Source organism: Streptopelia decaocto (assembly GCF_964273445.1).
Source record: "Streptopelia decaocto genome assembly, contig: HAP1_SCAFFOLD_1144, whole genome shotgun sequence".
Lineage (NCBI taxonomy): Eukaryota > Metazoa > Chordata > Aves > Columbiformes > Columbidae > Streptopelia > Streptopelia decaocto.
In genome coordinates, this window is record NW_028116169.1 from 1 (window position 1) to 18,599 (window position 18,599).

General features: G+C 69.6%; 4 protein-coding genes across 4 annotated transcripts; 1 reads left to right on the forward strand and 3 right to left on the reverse strand.

Annotated features, from left to right (window-relative positions):
* Nucleotides 1–7: 7 nt before the first annotated feature.
* LOC309452321 (scavenger receptor cysteine-rich type 1 protein M130-like) lies at nucleotides 8–1,609 on the reverse strand (the record flags this gene model as incomplete). The annotated part of the gene is made up of 5 exons (XM_082076962.1): nucleotides 1,557–1,609; nucleotides 1,148–1,468; nucleotides 739–1,056; nucleotides 300–602; nucleotides 8–220 (listed from the first exon to the last, which is right to left on the reverse strand). Coding segments are annotated over exons 1-5 (1,207 nt in total), but the record flags the coding sequence as incomplete, so codon positions are not given.
* Nucleotides 1,610–3,551: 1,942 nt separating this feature from the next.
* On the reverse strand, nucleotides 3,552–8,259 carry LOC309452324 (scavenger receptor cysteine-rich type 1 protein M130-like; the record flags this gene model as incomplete). Its single annotated transcript, XM_082076966.1, has 13 exons — nucleotides 3,552–3,607; nucleotides 3,749–4,140; nucleotides 4,423–4,506; nucleotides 4,698–4,793; nucleotides 4,931–5,074; nucleotides 5,158–5,508; nucleotides 5,586–5,894; nucleotides 5,969–6,268; nucleotides 6,430–6,741; nucleotides 6,822–7,124; nucleotides 7,261–7,578; nucleotides 7,670–7,990; nucleotides 8,064–8,259. 12 exons carry the CDS (start codon nucleotides 8,257–8,259, stop codon nucleotides 3,782–3,784), a joined length of 3,093 nt encoding a protein of 1,030 aa, XP_081933092.1. The 3' UTR covers nucleotides 3,552–3,607; nucleotides 3,749–3,781.
* Nucleotides 8,260–9,831: 1,572 nt separating this feature from the next.
* LOC309452325 (scavenger receptor cysteine-rich domain-containing protein SCART1-like) lies at nucleotides 9,832–15,900 on the reverse strand. Its single transcript, XM_082076967.1, has 12 exons — nucleotides 15,250–15,900; nucleotides 14,075–14,395; nucleotides 13,666–13,983; nucleotides 13,228–13,530; nucleotides 12,836–13,147; nucleotides 12,376–12,675; nucleotides 11,993–12,301; nucleotides 11,565–11,915; nucleotides 11,338–11,481; nucleotides 11,105–11,200; nucleotides 10,831–10,914; nucleotides 9,832–10,548 (listed from the first exon to the last, which is right to left on the reverse strand). The coding sequence occupies exons 1-12, from the start codon at nucleotides 15,611–15,613 to the stop codon at nucleotides 10,190–10,192; spliced, it is 3,261 nt and encodes a 1,086-aa protein (XP_081933093.1). The 5' UTR covers nucleotides 15,614–15,900; the 3' UTR covers nucleotides 9,832–10,189.
* A 51-nt stretch (nucleotides 15,901–15,951) lies between these two features.
* On the forward strand, nucleotides 15,952–18,582 carry AIP (AHR interacting HSP90 co-chaperone). The gene is made up of 6 exons (XM_082076969.1): nucleotides 15,952–16,299; nucleotides 16,413–16,592; nucleotides 16,881–17,069; nucleotides 17,247–17,423; nucleotides 17,509–17,650; nucleotides 17,757–18,582. Exons 1-6 carry the CDS (start codon nucleotides 16,027–16,029, stop codon nucleotides 17,960–17,962), a joined length of 1,167 nt encoding a protein of 388 aa, XP_081933095.1. The 5' UTR covers nucleotides 15,952–16,026; the 3' UTR covers nucleotides 17,963–18,582.
* The last annotated feature ends 17 nt before the right edge of the window (nucleotides 18,583–18,599 follow it).

Genomic DNA, 18,599 nt, shown 5'->3' on the forward strand with positions numbered 1-18,599 from the left:
TCGCAACCGAGGCCATCGCGCCACATCGGCCCGTCCCCCGCGCCGAAGGAGCCTCCCGGCGGCACGGCGATGGCGGCGCCGCAGCCGAGGTGGCGGCAGAGGACGTGGGCGTCGGGCAGGTCCCAGCCGCTGGCACAGAGGGACCCCCACGTCCCCCCCACCTCCACCTCCACCCGCCCGGCACAGCCGCTCTCGCCCGCCAGCCGGAAACCCGTGTAGGCTGTGGCAGAGAAATGGCGTTAGAGGGGGGCACGGCGGGGCGGGGACCCCCCGACACCCCCGCTGTCCCCAGCGCTTACGGGAGCAGACGATGCCGGCCTGGCTGGTGCAGCCGGGGCTGCGGGGCGGCTGCCGGGAGCAGGCAGAGAGGAGGGTTTCGGTGCCGGAGCACTCGAACCGCAGGTCCCAGAGCGGCCCCGTTCCTGCCCCAGACTGGCCGGTGCCGTGGACGGCGAGCACCGTGCCGCAGCCCAGCTCCCGGCACACCACCTGGCCGGCCTTGACGTCCACGTGCTCCTCACAGACGCTGGCCCAGGTTTGTCCCCTCCGCACCTCCAGCCGCCCGGCACACGCGGTGTCACCGCCGACCAGCCGGGCAAACCCTGCCGGGAGCGGCACGGGGACGGTGGTGAGGGATGTGCCAGCACTGGGGACGGTGGTGAGGGATGTGCCAGCACAGGGGGCGGTGGTGAGGGACGTGCCAGCACCAGTGCGTCCCAAATGCTGCCCGGCTCCTACCTTGGCAGGCGACGGCAACGTCAAAGCTGTGAGAACCATTAAGAGGTCCCCAGCCGCGGATCTCGCAGTCCCAGAGCGTGGCCTCGTCCCCGCGGCACTCGACGCCAAACAGGCCAATGGGACCGTCCCCTTCGCCAAAGCTGGCAGCAGCGGTGTAGGCACCGGTGGCCGAGCCGCAGCCCAGGTGCCGGCACACCACCTCGGCGTCATTCATGTGCCAGGCACCATCTCCCACCGAGCCCCATTGGCCCCGCAGCTTCGCCTCCACCCTCCCGGCGCAGGGACCCCCGCCGGCCACCAACCGCAGCTCCACCGCCTCTGCACCGGGACACCAGCACAGCCTCAGCCCTGCCTGGGGACACCCCAGCACACAGCGTGTGTCCCGGCATGGCCAATGTCCCCACCTCACCTCTGCAGATCACCCCCAAGTCCCGCTCATGGTTGCAGTAGTGCTGTCCCCAGCCCCAGTTAGGACACTCGTGCAGCATCTCCTCTGTGCCCCGGCACAAGAAGGGCTGGAGCCAAATCCGGCCGGTGCCCGGCCCGAACGGGGCGTACACTGACGCCTTGGCTACCGCACCGCAGCCCAGTTGCCGGCACACCACAGTGGCCCAAGTCGTCTCCCAGTCAAAGTGGAAGTTGCAGACGGAGCCCCACTCGCCGTTGTGCTTCACCTCCACCCGCCCGGCGCAGCGCCCGCCGCCGCCCACCAGCCGCAGCTCCCCGGTGCCTGCGGCAAGGAGGGTGCTCAGCCCGGACTGGGGGTCCCTGTCCTCCCGTTGGGTTCCTGACCCCCACTCCCCTCACCCCGCGCTCACCCCCGCAGAGCTGCACCCACAGCAACAGCCCCAGCACCCCCACAGGCACCATCGTGCCGTCCCGGCTGCCCCGCGCGGTGACACGGGTGATATATCGGCACTGGGAGCCAATGGAGGTTGCAGCACCTTTTGAGCCGTTATCAGGCGGGTTATCTCCGGGCTGGCAGAACCCCGGCCTCCAATGATCTGCTCCATGCCCAAATATGAGGCTCAGCTCCGCTTCTGGCGTCACACACCTCGTCACCCGGATGGCCCCGGGGGAACCAGCCCCCCCGGGACACCTGCTGCCACCACCTCCCCACCCGTGTGCCCCCGTGGGGCTGATGCTGCTCCCACAGCCCAGTCCCAACGCCGACAGGATTCACCCAAAATCCTCCCAGACCCTTCACGGTGCCGCCCTGGGCAGCGGCACCGGGCAAAGCCCAAGGCCCACGGCACGCCTGCACCCACCCTTGGGGCGCTCCCCTCCCTGGGGGTGCCTGGAGACCCCGCGGGGGACTCTGAGGTGACAGCCACCCCCCGGCTCACCGCGGTGTTCGCAGACGGCGCATCCCCGGCTCCTCGCGGTGCCGGCGGCACATGGCGGCTCTGCCCGTGCTGCCTGCAGGTGCGGCCCCGCTCGCCCCGCGGCGCGGGCAGGAAGGAGACGGTTTCCCCAGGCGGGAACCCAGCGTCGGCATCGACCGCACGCGGCTCCCGGCCACCTGCGCTGCCAGCGATAACGCCGTGCTCCGGCACACCGCGGTGACGCCGCTCGGGGGGAACGGGGCCGGGGGACCCACCTGGCTCAGCCACGACTGAGCACCAGCAAAACCCGCTGAGCACGGGGGGGGAAGAGAGCGGGAGCTCCCTCGAGGTGTTGGTGTGTGCGGACAAGGACGGGGCTGAGACACCCACGGCCGTGGGACCCGGTGGGCTCCGGCAGCGCTGAGCCGGGCTGCTGACGATGCCCTGGACGGAGCGGTGTGACACGGAGCAGGCTGAGGACGGGCTGACATGGCTGCAGCTTTTCCAGCCCAGGCAAAGCCACCAAAAGTGCAGGAACAGCCCAAATCGTGATGGCAGGAGAGCCCAGAGACGTTCAATAGCGGGTGGCGGTGGCATCGCACCGGGTGGGGGACACACCTCCCTGCGGGGACACACCTGCAGGCAGCGCGGGCTGCACCACCACGTCCCACCGCCCTCTGCAATGGACCAGGGACCGGCCACCTGCAAGTGTCCCCGTGTCACTCCGGGATGGCTTCTGGGTCTGACCCCACCATCCGTGTTACCTGGCACGTCCCCGATGCTGCAGCACAGACCTGCTTGGCCCTCCTGGCCCCGGGGAGCTGCCGGGGCCGGTGACCCACCATGGCTGGCAGGAGGGGGACACAGCTTTGGTGACCCCAGGGTGGGAGGTGACCCTCTCTGTGCGCCCCAGGGACACCGGGAGCTCCCCACCGCATCACGGGGCCCTGCCAGAAACGTGGCCGAGAGTCACCGGCGATTTTTATTACCGAATCCTTCCCTTCCGTCCCAAACGCGGCTCCGCGCATGGCGGGAAGCGGACACGCCGCCGCCGCTGGCCCCGCCCACTGCCCGGAGGCACCGCCCACTGCCCGGAGGCACCGCCCACTGCCCGGAGGCACCGCCCACTGCCCGGAGGCACCGCCCACTGCCCGGAGGCACCGCCCACTGCCCGGAGGCACCGCCCCGCGCGGCGCGCGCTCCGGAAAGAGCCGAAGGGCGGCGGAGGCGGCCGAGCCGGGCGGAACAGCCGGAACCTCCAGCCTGGGAAGGTTCCCAAGCACCTCCCCGAACCGGACAGCGATGGGGTATTTTCCCCTCCCCATGTAATTCCCAGTTAGCCAATATGTTTGCCTTTAGCGTAAGCAAAATACTATTTATTATATATATATATATTTTACACATAATTATTTCAGCCTTTAACTAATCAAATACAGCTAGGGCTTAATTTCCCCCCCACCTTTCGGAGAGGTCCCTGCACCAACCAGAGCCGTTTCTAGCGCCGTTCTCGGTGCTGCTGAAGTTCACGGGAAATCGCTGCAGCGCTGCGTGCGGGAGGGACACAGGAGCTGCTTTGCTGCTCTGCTGTGGCCCTGGGCAGCGGGAGGTGACCTCCGAGACCAGGGCCACCCCTCCCTGGGGACAGGGCCCCACCCCTGCACCTGTGTCCCCAGGGGAATCCTCACAGCGATGTCCCCAGGGCGCTGCTGCCAACATCATCATAGTCCGTGTGCCCCGGGGGCTGTGCCGGGGGGTCCCCTGTGGCTTCTGCAGGACCTGAGGGGTGGCAGCTCCCACCTTCGGGGACAGCAAAGGCTGGTGCTTTGCAGGGGCTGCTTTGTGTCCCTGCCGCATCCCCCGTGGATCTGCTGCCTGCTCCCTGCCCACGGCCAGTGCCCCGAGGTGGCTCCGCAGGGGACAGGGCAGCCCTGGCCCCTCTTACCTGTGGGTGGGGGACAGCCCCAGCTCCTCCGGGTCACCCCCTCGGACATGTCCCCAGCGCTGGGAGCGGGAGACACCTCTGGCACGGCTGCAGCATCGTCGTAGACATCCGGGGAGCTGTGCTGGGCTGGGGACTCTGCCACAGGCACAGGGCACGGGGTGAACCAGAGGCGGTGCAGGGCTCTGGCTGTGCCGCCCACCTCTGCCCGCACCACTGGGGATGTCCTGGTGCCACCGGGGCTGCAGGATCTCAGCCAGAGCCCCAGCAGTCATTGATGACGCTAATGACACTAATGGCAGCCACAGCTGAGCTGGGCTCCCTGGCTGAGCAGGGGCCGTGTCCCCTCGTGTCCCCAGCACCTGGCCATGTCCCCTCTCCCCGGGGCTCCCCACCACGTTCCTGTCCCTGTGTCCCTACCTGGGGCTGCCTTCAGGTCGCTCTCCTCCACACCATCCCCAGTGTAATACGGCAGCTTCGTCCCTGACCCTTCTGACAGGGAGCCTGGCGGGGGGAGGACGGGATTTGGGGTGGCTGGAGCCGGCACCGCGGGCAGCACGGCCCTGGGGGGACCAGGGGACACCCCCGTGTCGTAGGAACCAGCCGGTGCCGCAACACCAGGACCTGCTGGGGCTGTGGGACAGAGTTGCCCCCTCTTTTGGGAGAACCTCCAGGCACGGGGGGGCTGCACCCACCTGAGCCACTGGGCACCTCCTGGTACTCCGGGTCGGGGTTGTAGTCCAGCTCCTCGTATATGGCATCAGGGACGGCGTCCGCAGCTCCACCAGGGCCTGAAATGACGGGCAGCGCTCACCCGGGGCCGTGGGGACCGTGGGTGGCACCGGGGTCACCCTCTGAGCCACCCCCTGGAGCGGGAGCCCCAGGACCCCCAAACCGGCTCTGCCCGGCACCCACCCCCAGGACCCACCTCGGCGCCGAGCCCGGGCACAGCACATCTGCACGGCCAGGGCGCCCAGCGCCAGGAACAGCAGCGTCCCCAGGACCACGCACAGGACCGTGGACACCGGCACCGACCCTGCCGCTGCCATCAGGGCGGTGCTGCTGGGGACACCTGCGGGGACATGGCCGGGCGGCGTGAGGAGGGGACCCCGACCGGCCCAGCACCGCGGGTGCTGCCGGCACGGGCACAGCTACCTGGGGACGGGGTGGGCGTCCCGCTCGTGCCATCAGCGTCCTCGTCACAGGCGACATGGGCGTCCCCGCCGGGGCCGCAGTCCTGCAGGCGCCAGGGTGCCGAGGGACATCGCCACAGCCAGCGGGTCCCCTTCTCGCAGCCCAGCCAGGCCAGCCAGGCGGGGGCCGCGTCCCCGGGGGGCGCAGGCTCCAGCCGCCCCCCGTCCCCGCAGCCCAGCTGGCGGCAGGCGGCGATGGCCGTGGCGGGGCTGGTGCCGTTGGCACAAACGCCGCCCCAGGTGCCATTGTGCAGCACCTCCAGGCGCCCGGCGCAGCGGCCGCTGCCGCCCGCCAGCCGCAGGGACAGCTGATCTGCAAGGGGGACGGGGGTCACGGCACCGACCGGGGACGGTCCCCCGGCCCCCAGTCTGGGGGTGCACGGCACTGACCTGAGCAGACGGCACCTGCCCCACCACCGCGCCGGCAGCCGCGCCGTGCCGAGCCCGGACAGGCCCAGATTGACGCCTCGGTCCCGGCGCAGCCTCCGGCATCCGGCCACGGCGTCCCCACGCCGGCACCGAAGTGACCTGCTCCCGGTGCCGCCAGCGCCGTGCCACAGCCCAGCTGGCGGCACACGACGGTGGCGTCCGGGAGGCCCCAGGTGTCCTGGCAGGCGCTGGCCCAGGTGCCATTGGCGTAGAGCTCCACGCGCCCGGCGCAGCGCCCGGGGCCACCCGCCAGCCTCACCCGCCGGCTGCCTGCGGGGACACAGGGGACCGGGCTGCGGTGGCCGCTCGGGGAGCCGGCACCCCCGGCCCTTCGGGACACTCACCCGAGCAGACGACGGCCACCTCCTCGGGGCTGCCGGGTGGCGCGGCGGCCGTCCCGGAGACGTTGCACCGTGCCAGGCTCTCCTCGGTGCCGGCACAGCGCAGCACCACGCTGCCCGAGCCCGGCACACCAGACACTTTCTCCAGCACGCCGCAGCCCAGCTGCCGGCACACCACGCTGCCAAGCCCACTGTCCCACGGCCCCGCCGCCACGCGGGCCCATGTCCCGGGGCTCCTGGGCACCTCCAGCCGCCCGTCGCACCGGCTCTCCCCCTGCACCAGCCGCAGGGCTTCGGCAACACCTGCAACATCCCCAGCGCTGCCGTGGGGCCGCAGCACCAGCCGCGTAGAGACCCCGGGGGGATGGCGGCTCAGCCCTCCCCTCGGCCCACAGGACCCTGGGTCCCTTGCTCCCAAGTCTGAGGGTGCCCCAAAAGCCCCTGAGGGCTGTTCCCACACACACCTGAGCAGTTGACGGCCGCGGTGTGGCCGGGGGGACAGGGGGGCTCCCCCAGCACCGCCGCGGGGCACTGGCCCGGGTGCCATTCGTTCCCGTCACAACCGAAGCCATCGCTCCACATCGGCCCGTCCCCCGCGCCGAAGGAGCCTCCCGGCGGCACGGCGATGGCGGCGCCGCAGCCGAGGTGGCGGCAGAGGACATGGGCGTCGGGCAGGTCCCAGCCGCTGGCACAGAGGGACCCCCACGTCCCCCCCACCTCCACCTCCACCCGCCCGGCACAGCCGCTCTCGCCCGCCAGCCGGAAACCCGTGTAGGCTGTGGCAGAGAAATGGCGCTAGAGGGGGGCACGGCGGGGCGGGGACCCCCCGACACCCCCCGGTGTCCCCAGCGCTTACGGGAGCAGACGATGCCGGCCTGGCTGGTGCAGCCGGGGCTGCGGGGCGGCTGCCGGGAGCAGGCAGAGAGGAGGGTTTCGGTGCCGGAGCACTCGAACCGCAGGTCCCAGAGCGGCCCCGTTCCTGCCCCAGACTGGCCGGTGCCGTGGACGGCGAGCACCGTGCCGCAGCCCAGCTCCCGGCACAACACCTGGCCGGCCTTGACGTCCACGTGCTCCTCACAGACGCTGGCCCAGGTTTGTCCCCTCCGCACCTCCAGCCGCCCGGCGCACGCGGTGTCACCGCCGACCAGCCGGGCAAACCCTGCCGGGAGCGGCACGGGGACGGTGGTGAGGGATGTGCCAGCACTGGGGACGGTGGTGAGGGATGTGCCAGCAATGGGGACGGTGGTGAGGGATGTGCCAGCACCACCGCGTCCCCAACGCTGCCCGGCTCCTACCTTGGCAGGCGACGGCAACGTCATAGATGTGAGAACCATTAATGGGTCCCCAGCCGCGGATCGTGCAGTCCCAGAGCGTGGCCTCGTCCCCGCGGCACTTGACACTGAACAGGCCGATGGGACCGTCCCCTTCGCCAAAGCTGGCAGCAGCGGTGTAGGCACCGGTGGCCGAGCCGCAGCCCAGGTGCCGGCACACCACCTCGGCATCATTCATGTTCCAGGCACCATCTCCCACCGAGCCCCATTGGCCCTGCAGCTTCGCCTCCACCCTCCCGGCGCAGGGACCCCCGCCGGCCACCAACCGCAGCTCCACCGCCTCTGCACCAGGACACCAGCACAGCCTCAGCCCTGCCTGGGGACACCCCAGCACACAGCGTGTGTCCCGCCAAGGCCAATGTCCCCACCTCACCTTTGCAGATCACCCCCAGGTCCCACTCGTGGCCACAGTAGTGCTGTCCCCAGCCGAAGTGAGGACACTCGTGCAGCATCTCCTCGGTGCCCCGGCACGAGAACGGGTGCAGCCAAATCCGGCCGGTGCCCGGCCCGAACGGGGCATAGGCTGACGCCTTGGCCACCCCGCCACAGCCCAGTTGCCGGCACACCACGGTGGCCCAACTGGTCTCCCAATCGAAGTGTAGGTTACAGACCGAGCCCCACTCGCCGTTGTGCTTCACCTCCACCCGCCCGGCGCAGCGCCCGCCGCCGCCCACCAGCCGCAGCTCCCCGGTGCCTGCGGCAAGGAGGGTGCTCAGCCCGGACTGGGGGGTCCCTGTCTGCCCCCTTGCCCACCACCCCACACTCACCCCCGCAGAGCTGCACCCACAGCAACAGCCCCAGCACCCCCACAGGCACCATCGTGCCGTCCCGCCTGCCCCGGCGCGGTGACACGGGTGATATATCGGCACTGGGAGCCAATGGAGGCGGCAGCCCGTTTTGAGCCGTTATCAGGCGGGTTATCTCCGGGCTGGCAGAACCCCGGCCTCCAATGATCTGCTCCATGCCCAAATATGAGACTCAGCTCCGCTTCTGGTGTCACAAATCTCGTCACCCGGATGGCCCCGGGGGAACCAGCCCCCCCGGGACACCTGCTGCCACCACCTCCCCACCCGTGTGCCCCCGTGGGGCTGATGCTGCTCCCACAGCCCAGTCCCAACGCCGACAGGATTCACCCAAAATCCTCCCAGACCCTTCACGGTGCCGCCCTGGGCAGCGGCACCGGGCAAAGCCCAAGGCCCACGGCACGCCTGCACCCACCCTTGGGGCGCTCCCCTCCCTGGGGGTGCCTGGAGACCCCACGGGGGACCCTGAGGTGACAGCCACCCCCCGGCTCACCGCGGTGTTCGCAGACGGCGCATCCCCGGCTCCTCGCGGTGCCGGCGGCACATGGCGGCTCTGCCCGCGCTGCCTGCAGGTGCGGCCCCGCTCGCCCCGCGGCGCGGGCAGGAAGGAGACGGTTTCCCCAGGCGGGAACCCAGCGTCGGCATCGACCGCACGCGGCTCCCGGCCACCTGCGCTGCCAGCGATAACGCCGTGCTCCGGCACACCGCGGTGACGCCGCTCAGGGGGGAACGGGGCCGGGGGACCCACCTGGCTCAGCCAGGACCGAGCACCAGCAAAACCCGCTGGGCACGGGGCGGGCAGAGAGCGGGAGCTCCCTCGAGGTGTTGGTGTGTGCGGACAAGGACGGGGCTGAGACACCCACGGCCGTGGGACCCGGTGGGCTCCGGCAGCGCTGAGCCGGGCTGGTGACGATGCCCTGGCGGGGCGGTGTGACACGGAGCAGGACGAGGAGGGGCTGACATGGCTGCAGCTTTTCCAGCCCAGGCAAAGCCACCAAAAGTGCAGGAACAGCCCAAATCGTGATGGCAGGAGGGCCTAGAGACGTTCAATAGCGGGTGGCGGTGGCATCGCACCGGGTGGGGGACACACCTCCCTGCGGGGACACGCCTGCAGGCAGCGCAGGCTGCACCACCACGTCCCACCGCCCTCTGCAATGGACCAGGGACCGGCCACCTGCAAATGTCCCCGTGTCACCGCGGGATGGCTTCTGGGTCTGACCCCACCATCCGTGTTACCTGGCACGTCCCCGATGCTGCAGCACAGACCTGCTTGGCCCTCCTGGCCCCAGGGAGCTGCCGGGGCCGGTGACCCACCATGGCTGGCAGGAGGGGACACAGCTTTGGTGACCCCAGGGTGGGAGGTGACCCTCTCTGTGCGCCCCAGGGACACCGGGAGCCTCCCCACCGCCCCACGGGGCCCTGCCAGAAACGTGGCCGAGAGTCACCGGCGATTTTTATTACCGAATCCTTCCCTTCCGTCCCAAACGCGGCTCCGCGCATGGCGGGAAGCGGACACGCCGCCGCCGCTGGCCCCGCCCACTGCCCGGAGGCACCGCCCCGCGCGGCGCGCGCTCCGGAAAGAGCCGAAGGGCGGCGGAGGCGGCCGAGCCGGGCGGAACAGCCGGAACCTCCAGCCTGGGAAGGTTCCCAAGCACCTCCCCGAACCGGACAGCGATGGGGTATTTTCCCCTCCCCATGTAATTCCCAGTTAGCCAATATGTTTGCCTTTAGCGTAAGCAAAATACTATTTATTATATATATATATATTTTACACATAATTATTTCAGCCTTTAACTAATCAAATACAGCTAGGGCTTAATTTCCCCCCCACCTTTCGGAGAGGTCCCTGCACCAACCAGAGCCGTTTCTAGCGCCGTTCTCGGTGCTGCTGAAGTTCACGGGAAATCGCTGCAGCGCTGCGTGCGGGAGGGACACAGGAGCTGCTTTGCTGCTCCGCTGTGGCCCTGGGCAGCGGGAGGTGACCTCCGAGACCAGGGCCACCCCTCCCTGGGGACAGGGCCCCACCCCTGCACCTGTGTCCCCAGGGAAATCCTCACAGCGATGTCCCCAGGGCGCTGCTGCCAACATCATCATAGTCCGTGTGCCCCGGGGGCTGTGCCGGGGGGTCCCCTGTGGCTTCTGCAGGACCTGAGGGGTGGCAGCTCCCACCTTCGGGGACAGCAAAGGCTGGTGCTTTGCAGGGGCTGCTTTGTGTCCCTGCCGCATCCCCCGTGGATCTGCTGCCTGCTCCCTGCCCACGGCCAGTGCCCCGAGGTGGCTCCGCAGGGGACAGGGCAGCCCTGGCCCCTCTTACCTGTGGGTGGGGGACAGCCCCAGCTCCTCCGGGTCACCCCCTCGGACATGTCCCCAGCGCTGGGAGCGGGAGACACCTCTGGCACGGCTGCAGCATCGTCGTAGACATCCGGGGAGCTGTGCTGGGCTGGGGACTCTGCCACAGGCACAGGGCACGGGGTGAACCAGAGGCGGTGCAGGGCTCTGGCTGTGCCGCCCACCTCTGCCCGCACCACTGGGGATGTCCTGGTGCCACCGGGGCTGCAGGATCTCAGCCAGAGCCCCAGCAGTCATTGATGACGCTAATGACACTAATGGCAGCCACAGCTGAGCTGGGCTCCCTGGCTGAGCAGGGGCCGTGTCCCCTCGTGTCCCCAGCACCTGGCCATGTCCCCTCTCCCCGGGGCTCCCCACCACGTTCCTGTCCCTGTGTCCCTACCTGGGGCTGCCTTCGGGTCGCTCTCCTCCACACCATCCCCAGTGTAATACGGCAGCTTCGTCCCCGACCCTTCTGACAGGGAGCCTGGCGGGGGAGGACGGGATTTGGGGTGGCTGGAGCCGGCACCGTGGGCAGCACGGCCCTGGGGGGACCAGGGGACACCCCCGTGCCGTAGGGACCAGGCGGTGCCGCAACACCAGGACCCGCTGGGGCTGTGGGACAGAGTTGCCCCCTCTTTTGGGAGAAACTCCAGGCACGGGGGGGCTGCACCCACCTGAGCCACTGGGCACCTCCTGGTACTCCGGGTCCGGGGTGTAGTCCAGCTCCTCGTATATGGCATCAGGGACGGCGTCCGCAGCTCCACCAGGGCCTGAAATGACGGGCAGCGCTCACCCGGGGCCGTGGGGACCGTGGGTGGCACCGGGGTCACCCTCTGAGCCACCCCCTGGAGCGGGAGCCCCAGGACCCCCAAACCGGCTCTGCCCGGCACCCACCCCCAGGACCCACCTCGGCGCCGAGCCTGGGCACAGCACATCTGCACGGCCAGGGCGCCCAGCGCCAGGAACAGCAGCGTCCCCAGGACCACGCACAGGACCGTGGACACCGGCACCGACCCCGCCGCTGCCATCAGGGCGGTGCTGCTGGGGACACCTGCGGGGACATGGCCGGGCGGCGTGAGGAGGGGACCCCGACCGGCCCAGCACCGCGGGTGCTGCCGGCACGGGCACAGCTACCTGGGGACGGGGTGGGCGTCCCGCTCGTGCCATCAGCGTCCTCGTCACAGGCGACATGGGCGTCCCCGCCGGGGCCGCAGTCCTGCAGGCGCCAGGGTGCCGAGGGACATCGCCACAGCCAGCGGGTCCCCTTCTCGCAGCCCAGCCAGGCCAGCCAGGCGGGGGCCGCGTCCCCGGGGGGCGCAGGCTCCAGCCGCCCCCCGTCCCCGCAGCCCAGCTGGCGGCAGGCGGCGATGGCCGTGGCGGGGCTGGTGCCGTTGGCACAAACGCCGCCCCAGGTGCCGTTGTGCAGCACCTCCAGGCGCCCGGCGCAGCGGCCGCTGCCGCCCGCCAGCCGCAGGGACAGCTGATCTGCAAGGGAGACGGGGGTCACGGCACTGACCGGGGACGGTCCCCCGGCCCCCAGTCTGGGGGTGCACGGCACTGACCTGAGCAGATGGCACCTGCCCCACCACCGCGCCGGCAGCCGCGCCGTGCCGAGCCCGGACAGGCCCAGATTGACGCCTCGGTCCCGGCGCAGCCTCCGGCATCCGGCCACGGCGTTCCCGCGCCGGCACCAAAGTCACCTGCTCCTGGTGCCGCCAGCGCCGTGCCACAGCCCAGCTGGCGGCACACGACGGTGGCGTCCGGGAGGTCCCAGGTGTCCTGGCAGGCGCTGGCCCAGGTGCCATTGGCGTAGAGCTCCACGCGCCCGGCGCAGCGCCCGGGGCCACCTGCCAGCCTCACCCGCCGGCTGCCTGCGGGGACACAGGGGACCGGGCTGCGGTGGCCGCTCGGGGACCCGGCACCCCCGGCCCTTCGGGACACTCACCCGAGCAGACGACGGCCACCTCCTCGGGGCTGCCGGGTGGCGCGGCGGCCGTCCCGGAGACGTTGCACCGTGCCAGGCTCTCCTCGGTGCCGGCACAGCGCAGCACCACGCTGCCCGAGCCCGGCACACCAGACACTTTCTCCAGCACGCCGCAGCCCAGCTGCCGGCACACCACGCTGCCAAGCCCGCTGTCCCACTGCCCCGCCGCCACGCGGGCCCATGTCCCGGGGCTCCTGGGCACCTCCAGCCGCCCGTCGCACCGGCTCTCCCCCTGCACCAGCCGCAGGGCTTCGGCAACACCTGCAACATCCCCAGCGCTGCCGTGGGGCCGCAGCACCAGCCGCGTAGAGACCCCGGGGGGATGGCGGCTCAGCCCTCCCCTCGGCCCACAGGACCCTGTGTCCCGGCTCCCAAGTCTGAGGGTGCCCCAAAAGCCCCTGAGGGCTGTTCCCACGCACACCTGAGCAGTTGACGGCCGCGGTGTGGCCGGGGGGACAGGGGGGCTCCCCCAGCACCGCCGCGGGGCACTGGCCCGGGTGCCATTCGTTCCCGTCACAACCGAGGCCATCGCGCCACATCGGCCCGTCCCCCGCGCCGAAGGAGCCTCCCGGCGGCACGGCGATGGCGGCGCCGCAGCCGAGGTGGCGGCAGAGGACGTGGGCGTCGGGCAGGTCCCAGCCGCTGGCACAGAGGGACCCCCACGTCCCCCCCACCTCCACCTCCACCCGCCCGGCACAGCCGCTCTCGCCCGCCAGCCGGAAGCCCGTGTAGGCTGTGGCAGAGAAATGGCGTTAGAGGGGGGCACGGCGGGGCGGGGACCCCCCGACACCCCCCGGTGTCCCCAGCGCTTACGGGAGCAGACGATGCCGGCCTGGCTGGTGCAGCCGGGGCTGCGGGGCGGCTGCCGGGAGCAGGCAGAGAGGAGGGTTTCGGTGCCGGAGCACTCGAACCGCAGGTCCCAGAGCGGCCCCGTTCCTGCCCCAGACTGGCCGGTGCCGTGGACGGCGAGCACCGTGCCGCAGCCCAGCTCCCGGCACAACACCTGGCCGGCCTTGACGTCCACGTGCTCCTCACAGACGCTGGCCCAGGTTTGTCCCCTCCGCACCTCCAGCCGCCCGGCACACGCGGTGTCACCGCCGACCAGCCGGGCAAACCCTGCCGGGAGCGGCACGGGGACGGTGGTGAGAGATGTGCCAGCACTGGGGACGGTGGTGAGGGATGTGCCAGCACCGCGGTGGTGGTGAGGGACGTGCCAGCACTTGCACATACACAGCACTGGCAGGCTCCTACCTTGGCAGGCGACAGCGACGTCGAAGTCATGAATAGCGTCATAGGGTCCCCAGCCACGGATCTCGCAGTCCCAGAGCGTGGCCTCGTCCCCGCGGCAGTCGATGATAGTCAGGCCGACAGGACCGTCCCCTTTGCCAAAGCTGGAAGCAGCAGCATAGGCACCGGTGGCCGAGCCACAGCCCAGGTGTTGGCACACCACCTCGGCGTCCTCCAGGTCCCATATGTCATCTGCCACTGAGCCCCATTGGCCCCGCAGCTTCGCCTCCACCCTCCCGGCGCAGGGACCCCCGCCGGCCACCAACCGCAGCTCCACCGCCTCTGCACCGGGACACCAGCACAGCCTCAGCCCTGCCTGGGGACACCCCAGCACACAGCGTGTGTCCCGGCATGGCCAATGTCCCCACCTCACCTCTGCAGGTCACCCCCACATCCCTCTCATGGTTGCAGTAGTGCTGTCCCCAGCCAAAGTGAGGACACTCATGCAGCATCTCCTCGGTGCCCCGGCAGAAGAAAGGCTGGAGCCAAATCCGGCCGGTGCCCGGCCCGAACGGGGCATAGGCTGACGCCTTGGCCACCCCGCCGCAGCCCAGTTGCCGGCACACCACGGTGGCCCAACGGGCATCCCAGTCGAAGTCATAGTTGCAGACGGAGCCCCACTCGCCGTTGTGCTTCACCTCCACCCGCCCGGCGCAGCGCCCGCCGCCGCCCACCAGCCGCAGCTCCCCGGTGCCTGCGGCAAGGAGGGTGCTCAGCCCGGACTGGGGGGTCCCTGTCTGCCCCCTTGTCCACCACCCCACACTCACCCCCGCAGAGCTGCACCCACAGCAACAGCCCCAGCACCCCGACAGGCACCATCGTGCCGTCCCGCCTGCCCCGCGCGGTGACACGGGTGATATATCGGCACTGGGAGCCAATGGAGGTTGCAGCACCTTTTGAGCCGTTATCAGGCGGGTTATCTCCGGGCTGGCAGAACCCCGGCCTCCAATGATCTGCTCCATGCCCAAATATGAGGCTCAGCTCCGCTTCTGGTGTCACAAACCTCATCACCCGGATGGCCCCGGGGGAACCAGCCCCCCCGGGACACCTGCTGCCACCACCTCCCCACCCGTGTGCCCCCGTGGGGCTGATGCTGCTCCCACAGCCCAGTCCCAACGCCGACAGGATTCACCCAAAATCCTCCCAGACCCTTCACGGTGCCGCCCTGGGCAGCGGCACGGGGCAAAGCCCAAGGCCCACGGCACGCCAGCACCCACCCTTGGGGCGCTCCCCTCCCCGGGGGTGCCTGGAGACCCCGCGGGGACCCTGAGGTGACAGCCACCCCCGGCTCACCGCGGTGTTCGCAGACGGCGCATCCCCGGCTCCTCGCGGTGCCGGCGGCACATGGCGGCTCTGCCCGTGCTGCCTGCAGGTGCGGCCCCGCTCGCCCCGCGGCGCGGGCAGGAAGGAGACGGTTTCCCCAGGCGGGAACCCAGCGTCGGCATCGACCGCACGCGGCTCCCGGCCACCTGCGCTGCCAGCGATAACGCCGTGCTCCGGCACACTGCGGTGACGCCGCTCAGGGGGGAACGGGGCCGGGGGACCCACCTGGCTCAGCCACGACCGAGCACCAGCAAAACCCGCTGGGCACGGGGCGGGCAGAGAGCGGGAGCTCCCTCGAGGTGTTGGTGTGTGCGCACAAGGACGGGGCTGAGACACCCACGGCCGTGGGACCCGGTGGGCTCCGGCAGCGCTGAGCCGGGCTGGTGACGATGCCCTGGCCGGAGCGGTGTGACACGGAGCAGGGCGAGGAGGGGCTGACATGGCTGCAGCTTTTCCAGCCCAGGCAAAGCCACCAAAAGTGCAGGAACAGCCCAAATCGTGATGGCAGAAGAAAGGCCCAGTACCCGCAGTGGCAGCTGTTTTCGGCATCGCACCGGGTGGGGGGACCCAATTCCCTGTGGGGACACATCTACCAGCGGCGCGGGCAGTACCATCACAGCATACCACCCTCTGCGATGGGCCAGGGACCTGCCACCTGCAAATGCCCCCGTGTCACCCCGGGATGGCTTCTGGGGCCAACCGCTCCACTGGTGTTACCTGGGATGTCCCCGATGGCACTGCAAGGAGTTGCCAGGGAGTGCCTGTCCCTCCTGTCTGCACCTGTCCCCGGGGGAGCTGCTGGGTCCGGAAACCCTGCTGGGACTGCCAGGAGAGGGACACGGCTTCGGTGTCCCCAAACCGGGAGGTGACCCACACCGTGCACCCCAGGGACACCGGGAGCTCCCCCTCCGCACCACGGGGCCCTGCCAGAAACGTGGCCGAGTGTCACCGGCGATTTTTATTACCGAATCCTTCCCTTCCGTCCCAAACGCGGCTCCGCGCATGGCGGGAAGCGGACACGCCGCCGCCGCTGGCCCCGCCCACTGCCCGGCGGCCCCGCCCCGCGCGGCGCGCACTCCCGGCCAGCAGGGGGCGCGCCAGCGCGGCCGCGTCGCTCCGGAAAGAGCCGAAGGGCGACGGAGGCGGCCGAGCCGGGGCGGGGCGGGCACAGCGAGCATGGCGCAGCAGGTCGAGCAGCTGCGGGCGGACGGCGTGTACAAGGAGGTGCTGCGGGAGGGCACCGGGCCGCTGCCCGACTTCCGCGACGGCACCAAGGTCAGAACCGCGGCCGCTGGCGGACGGGGGGGTGGCGGACGGGACAGGGCAAGGCGCGCATGCGCGTCCCCCCCACCCCCGTCGCCATGGTGATGCCGCGGCCTTCTTCTCAGGCCACCTTCCACTACCGGACGCTGCGATGCGGGGACGAGGAGACGCCGCTGGACGACAGCCGGACGCGGGGGAAACCCATGGAGCTGATCGTCGGGAAGAAGTTCAAGCTGCCGGTGTGGGAAGCGGCGCTGCGCACCATGCGGCCCGGGGAGCGCGCCCGCTTCCGCTGCGACACCAAGGTGGGGCGGGGGGCGGGCCGGGGGGAGGAGCCCAGCCGGTTTAACATGGGGGCGTGGTTTGCTGCTCGGGGGCGTGGCTTGTTGATTTGAGTGCGAGGTTTGCCACTCGGGGGCGTGGCATGATGCTTTTGGGGGCGTGGTTTGGGGCGGGGGCGTGGCCAGCGCCTCGCACACACACGTGGCGGAGCCGCCCCCGGGCACCGCGGTCGGCGGACACGAAGCCGGGACCGTCCTGGTTCCCCCCCGGCCCCGGTGCGGCCCCCTCAGCGCCGCTTCCCCCACCCCCAGCACGTCGTGCTCTACCCGCTGGTGTCCAAGAGCCTGCGCAACATCGCAGCAGGGAAAGACCCGCTGGAGGGGCAGCGGCACTGCTGCAGCATCGCCCAGCTGCACGACCACTGTTCCCTGGGCTACCCTGACCTCGATGAGCTCCAGAAGAACCCCCAGCCCCTTATTTTCGACATCGAAGTGCTCAAGGTGAGGCACGGGCATGGAGGGGGGCAGACGAGGCTCTCCTGCTCCCAGCCCCAGGCTGGGGGGAGCTCAGGGACGGCCACCAGCAGCCCTGCTTGGGTAGGGGCTCTGAGCAGGGGGGCGCTGTGGCCCTGTCCCTGCCCAGAGCCCGGCTCTGCTCTCATTGTGGGGTGCTGGCAGGTGGAGGCACCCGGCTCCTACCAGCAGGACCCCTGGGCCATGACGGATGAGGAGAAGCTGCAGGCCGTACCCCTGATCCACAAGGAAGGCAACGAGCTGTACCGGCAGGGCAAGGTGCAGGAGGCGGCTGCCAAATACTACGATGCCATCGCCTGTCTCAAGAACCTCCAGATGAAGGTGGGGCTCCCCGGCCCCTCTCTGGGGTTGCCAGATCCCTTTTGATGTACAGGGCTCATTCTCCCTGTTCTGTCCCATCCTGCAGGAGCAGCCAGGCTCTCCGGACTGGATCGAGCTTGACCAGAAGATCACCCCTCTGCTGTTAAATTACTGCCAGTGCAAGCTGCAGTGCGAGGAGTACTATGAGGTGCTTGATCACTGCTCCTCCATCCTCAACAAATATGAAGGTAAGGAGCCACAGGCCAGCCTGGGCAGCTTCAGTGGGCACCAGTGGGGCAAGCAGGTACTGGGGAGCCCCCCGATGCTCTGCTCCCATCAGCTGTCTCCCCACAGACAACGTGAAGGCGTATTTCAAGCGGGGGAAGGCCCACGCGGCGGTGTGGAACGTGGCGGAGGCGCAGGCCGACTTTGCCAAGGTGCTGGCCCTCGACCCCTCGCTCCGTCCTGTCGTCTCCAAGGAGCTGCGGAGCCTGGAAGCTCGGCTGCGGGAGAAGGACGCCGAGGACAAGCTCCGCTTCAAGGGCATGTTCTCGCAGTAGAGCCCGTGGCCGCAGCGGAGAGCCGAGCGCTCTTGGAACGTGTTCTTTTAGTTATTCCACATGTGGAATGTTCATGGATGTTTATTAATGTTTAATACAAGTTTTACATATTTGAAATCATTGGAAGTGGCCCGGGAGCTCGCCGCAGCCCGGGCACACACAGCGCACTTAAGTGGCAGCGTGAAGCAGTGCAGAGCTTGGCTGAAGCGCAGTTTAAGCACGAAGCTCCTTGCCAGGCTCCAGACTCTGCTCATCGTCACACCAGGAAGGGACACGGGGTGACACGACCTCAAACCTGCTGCTCTCTGCCAAATCATTTTATTTGTTGTTCAATGTTTTATACTTCGCATTGGGCTGAGCCACCACAGCCGGGGCTGGCCGCGCGGCTCCAGCTGCGCTACGAATCCTCAGCGCTGTCTCTTCCCCCTTCACGCCCGTGTTCTGCACCACATCCTGCAGCCTCACTTCTCAAGGCTGCTGCTATCATCCCAAGCTGCTGTTTCCTCTGTACCACATCCTCGTGTCAGCGTCGTAAATATTTTATATAGAATAACTGCTTGTTACCGCTATCTATATAAAATTCTGGTCGTGCTGTGCCAAGATAAACCAAAGTAAAACTAGCCATAGGTGCTCGGTC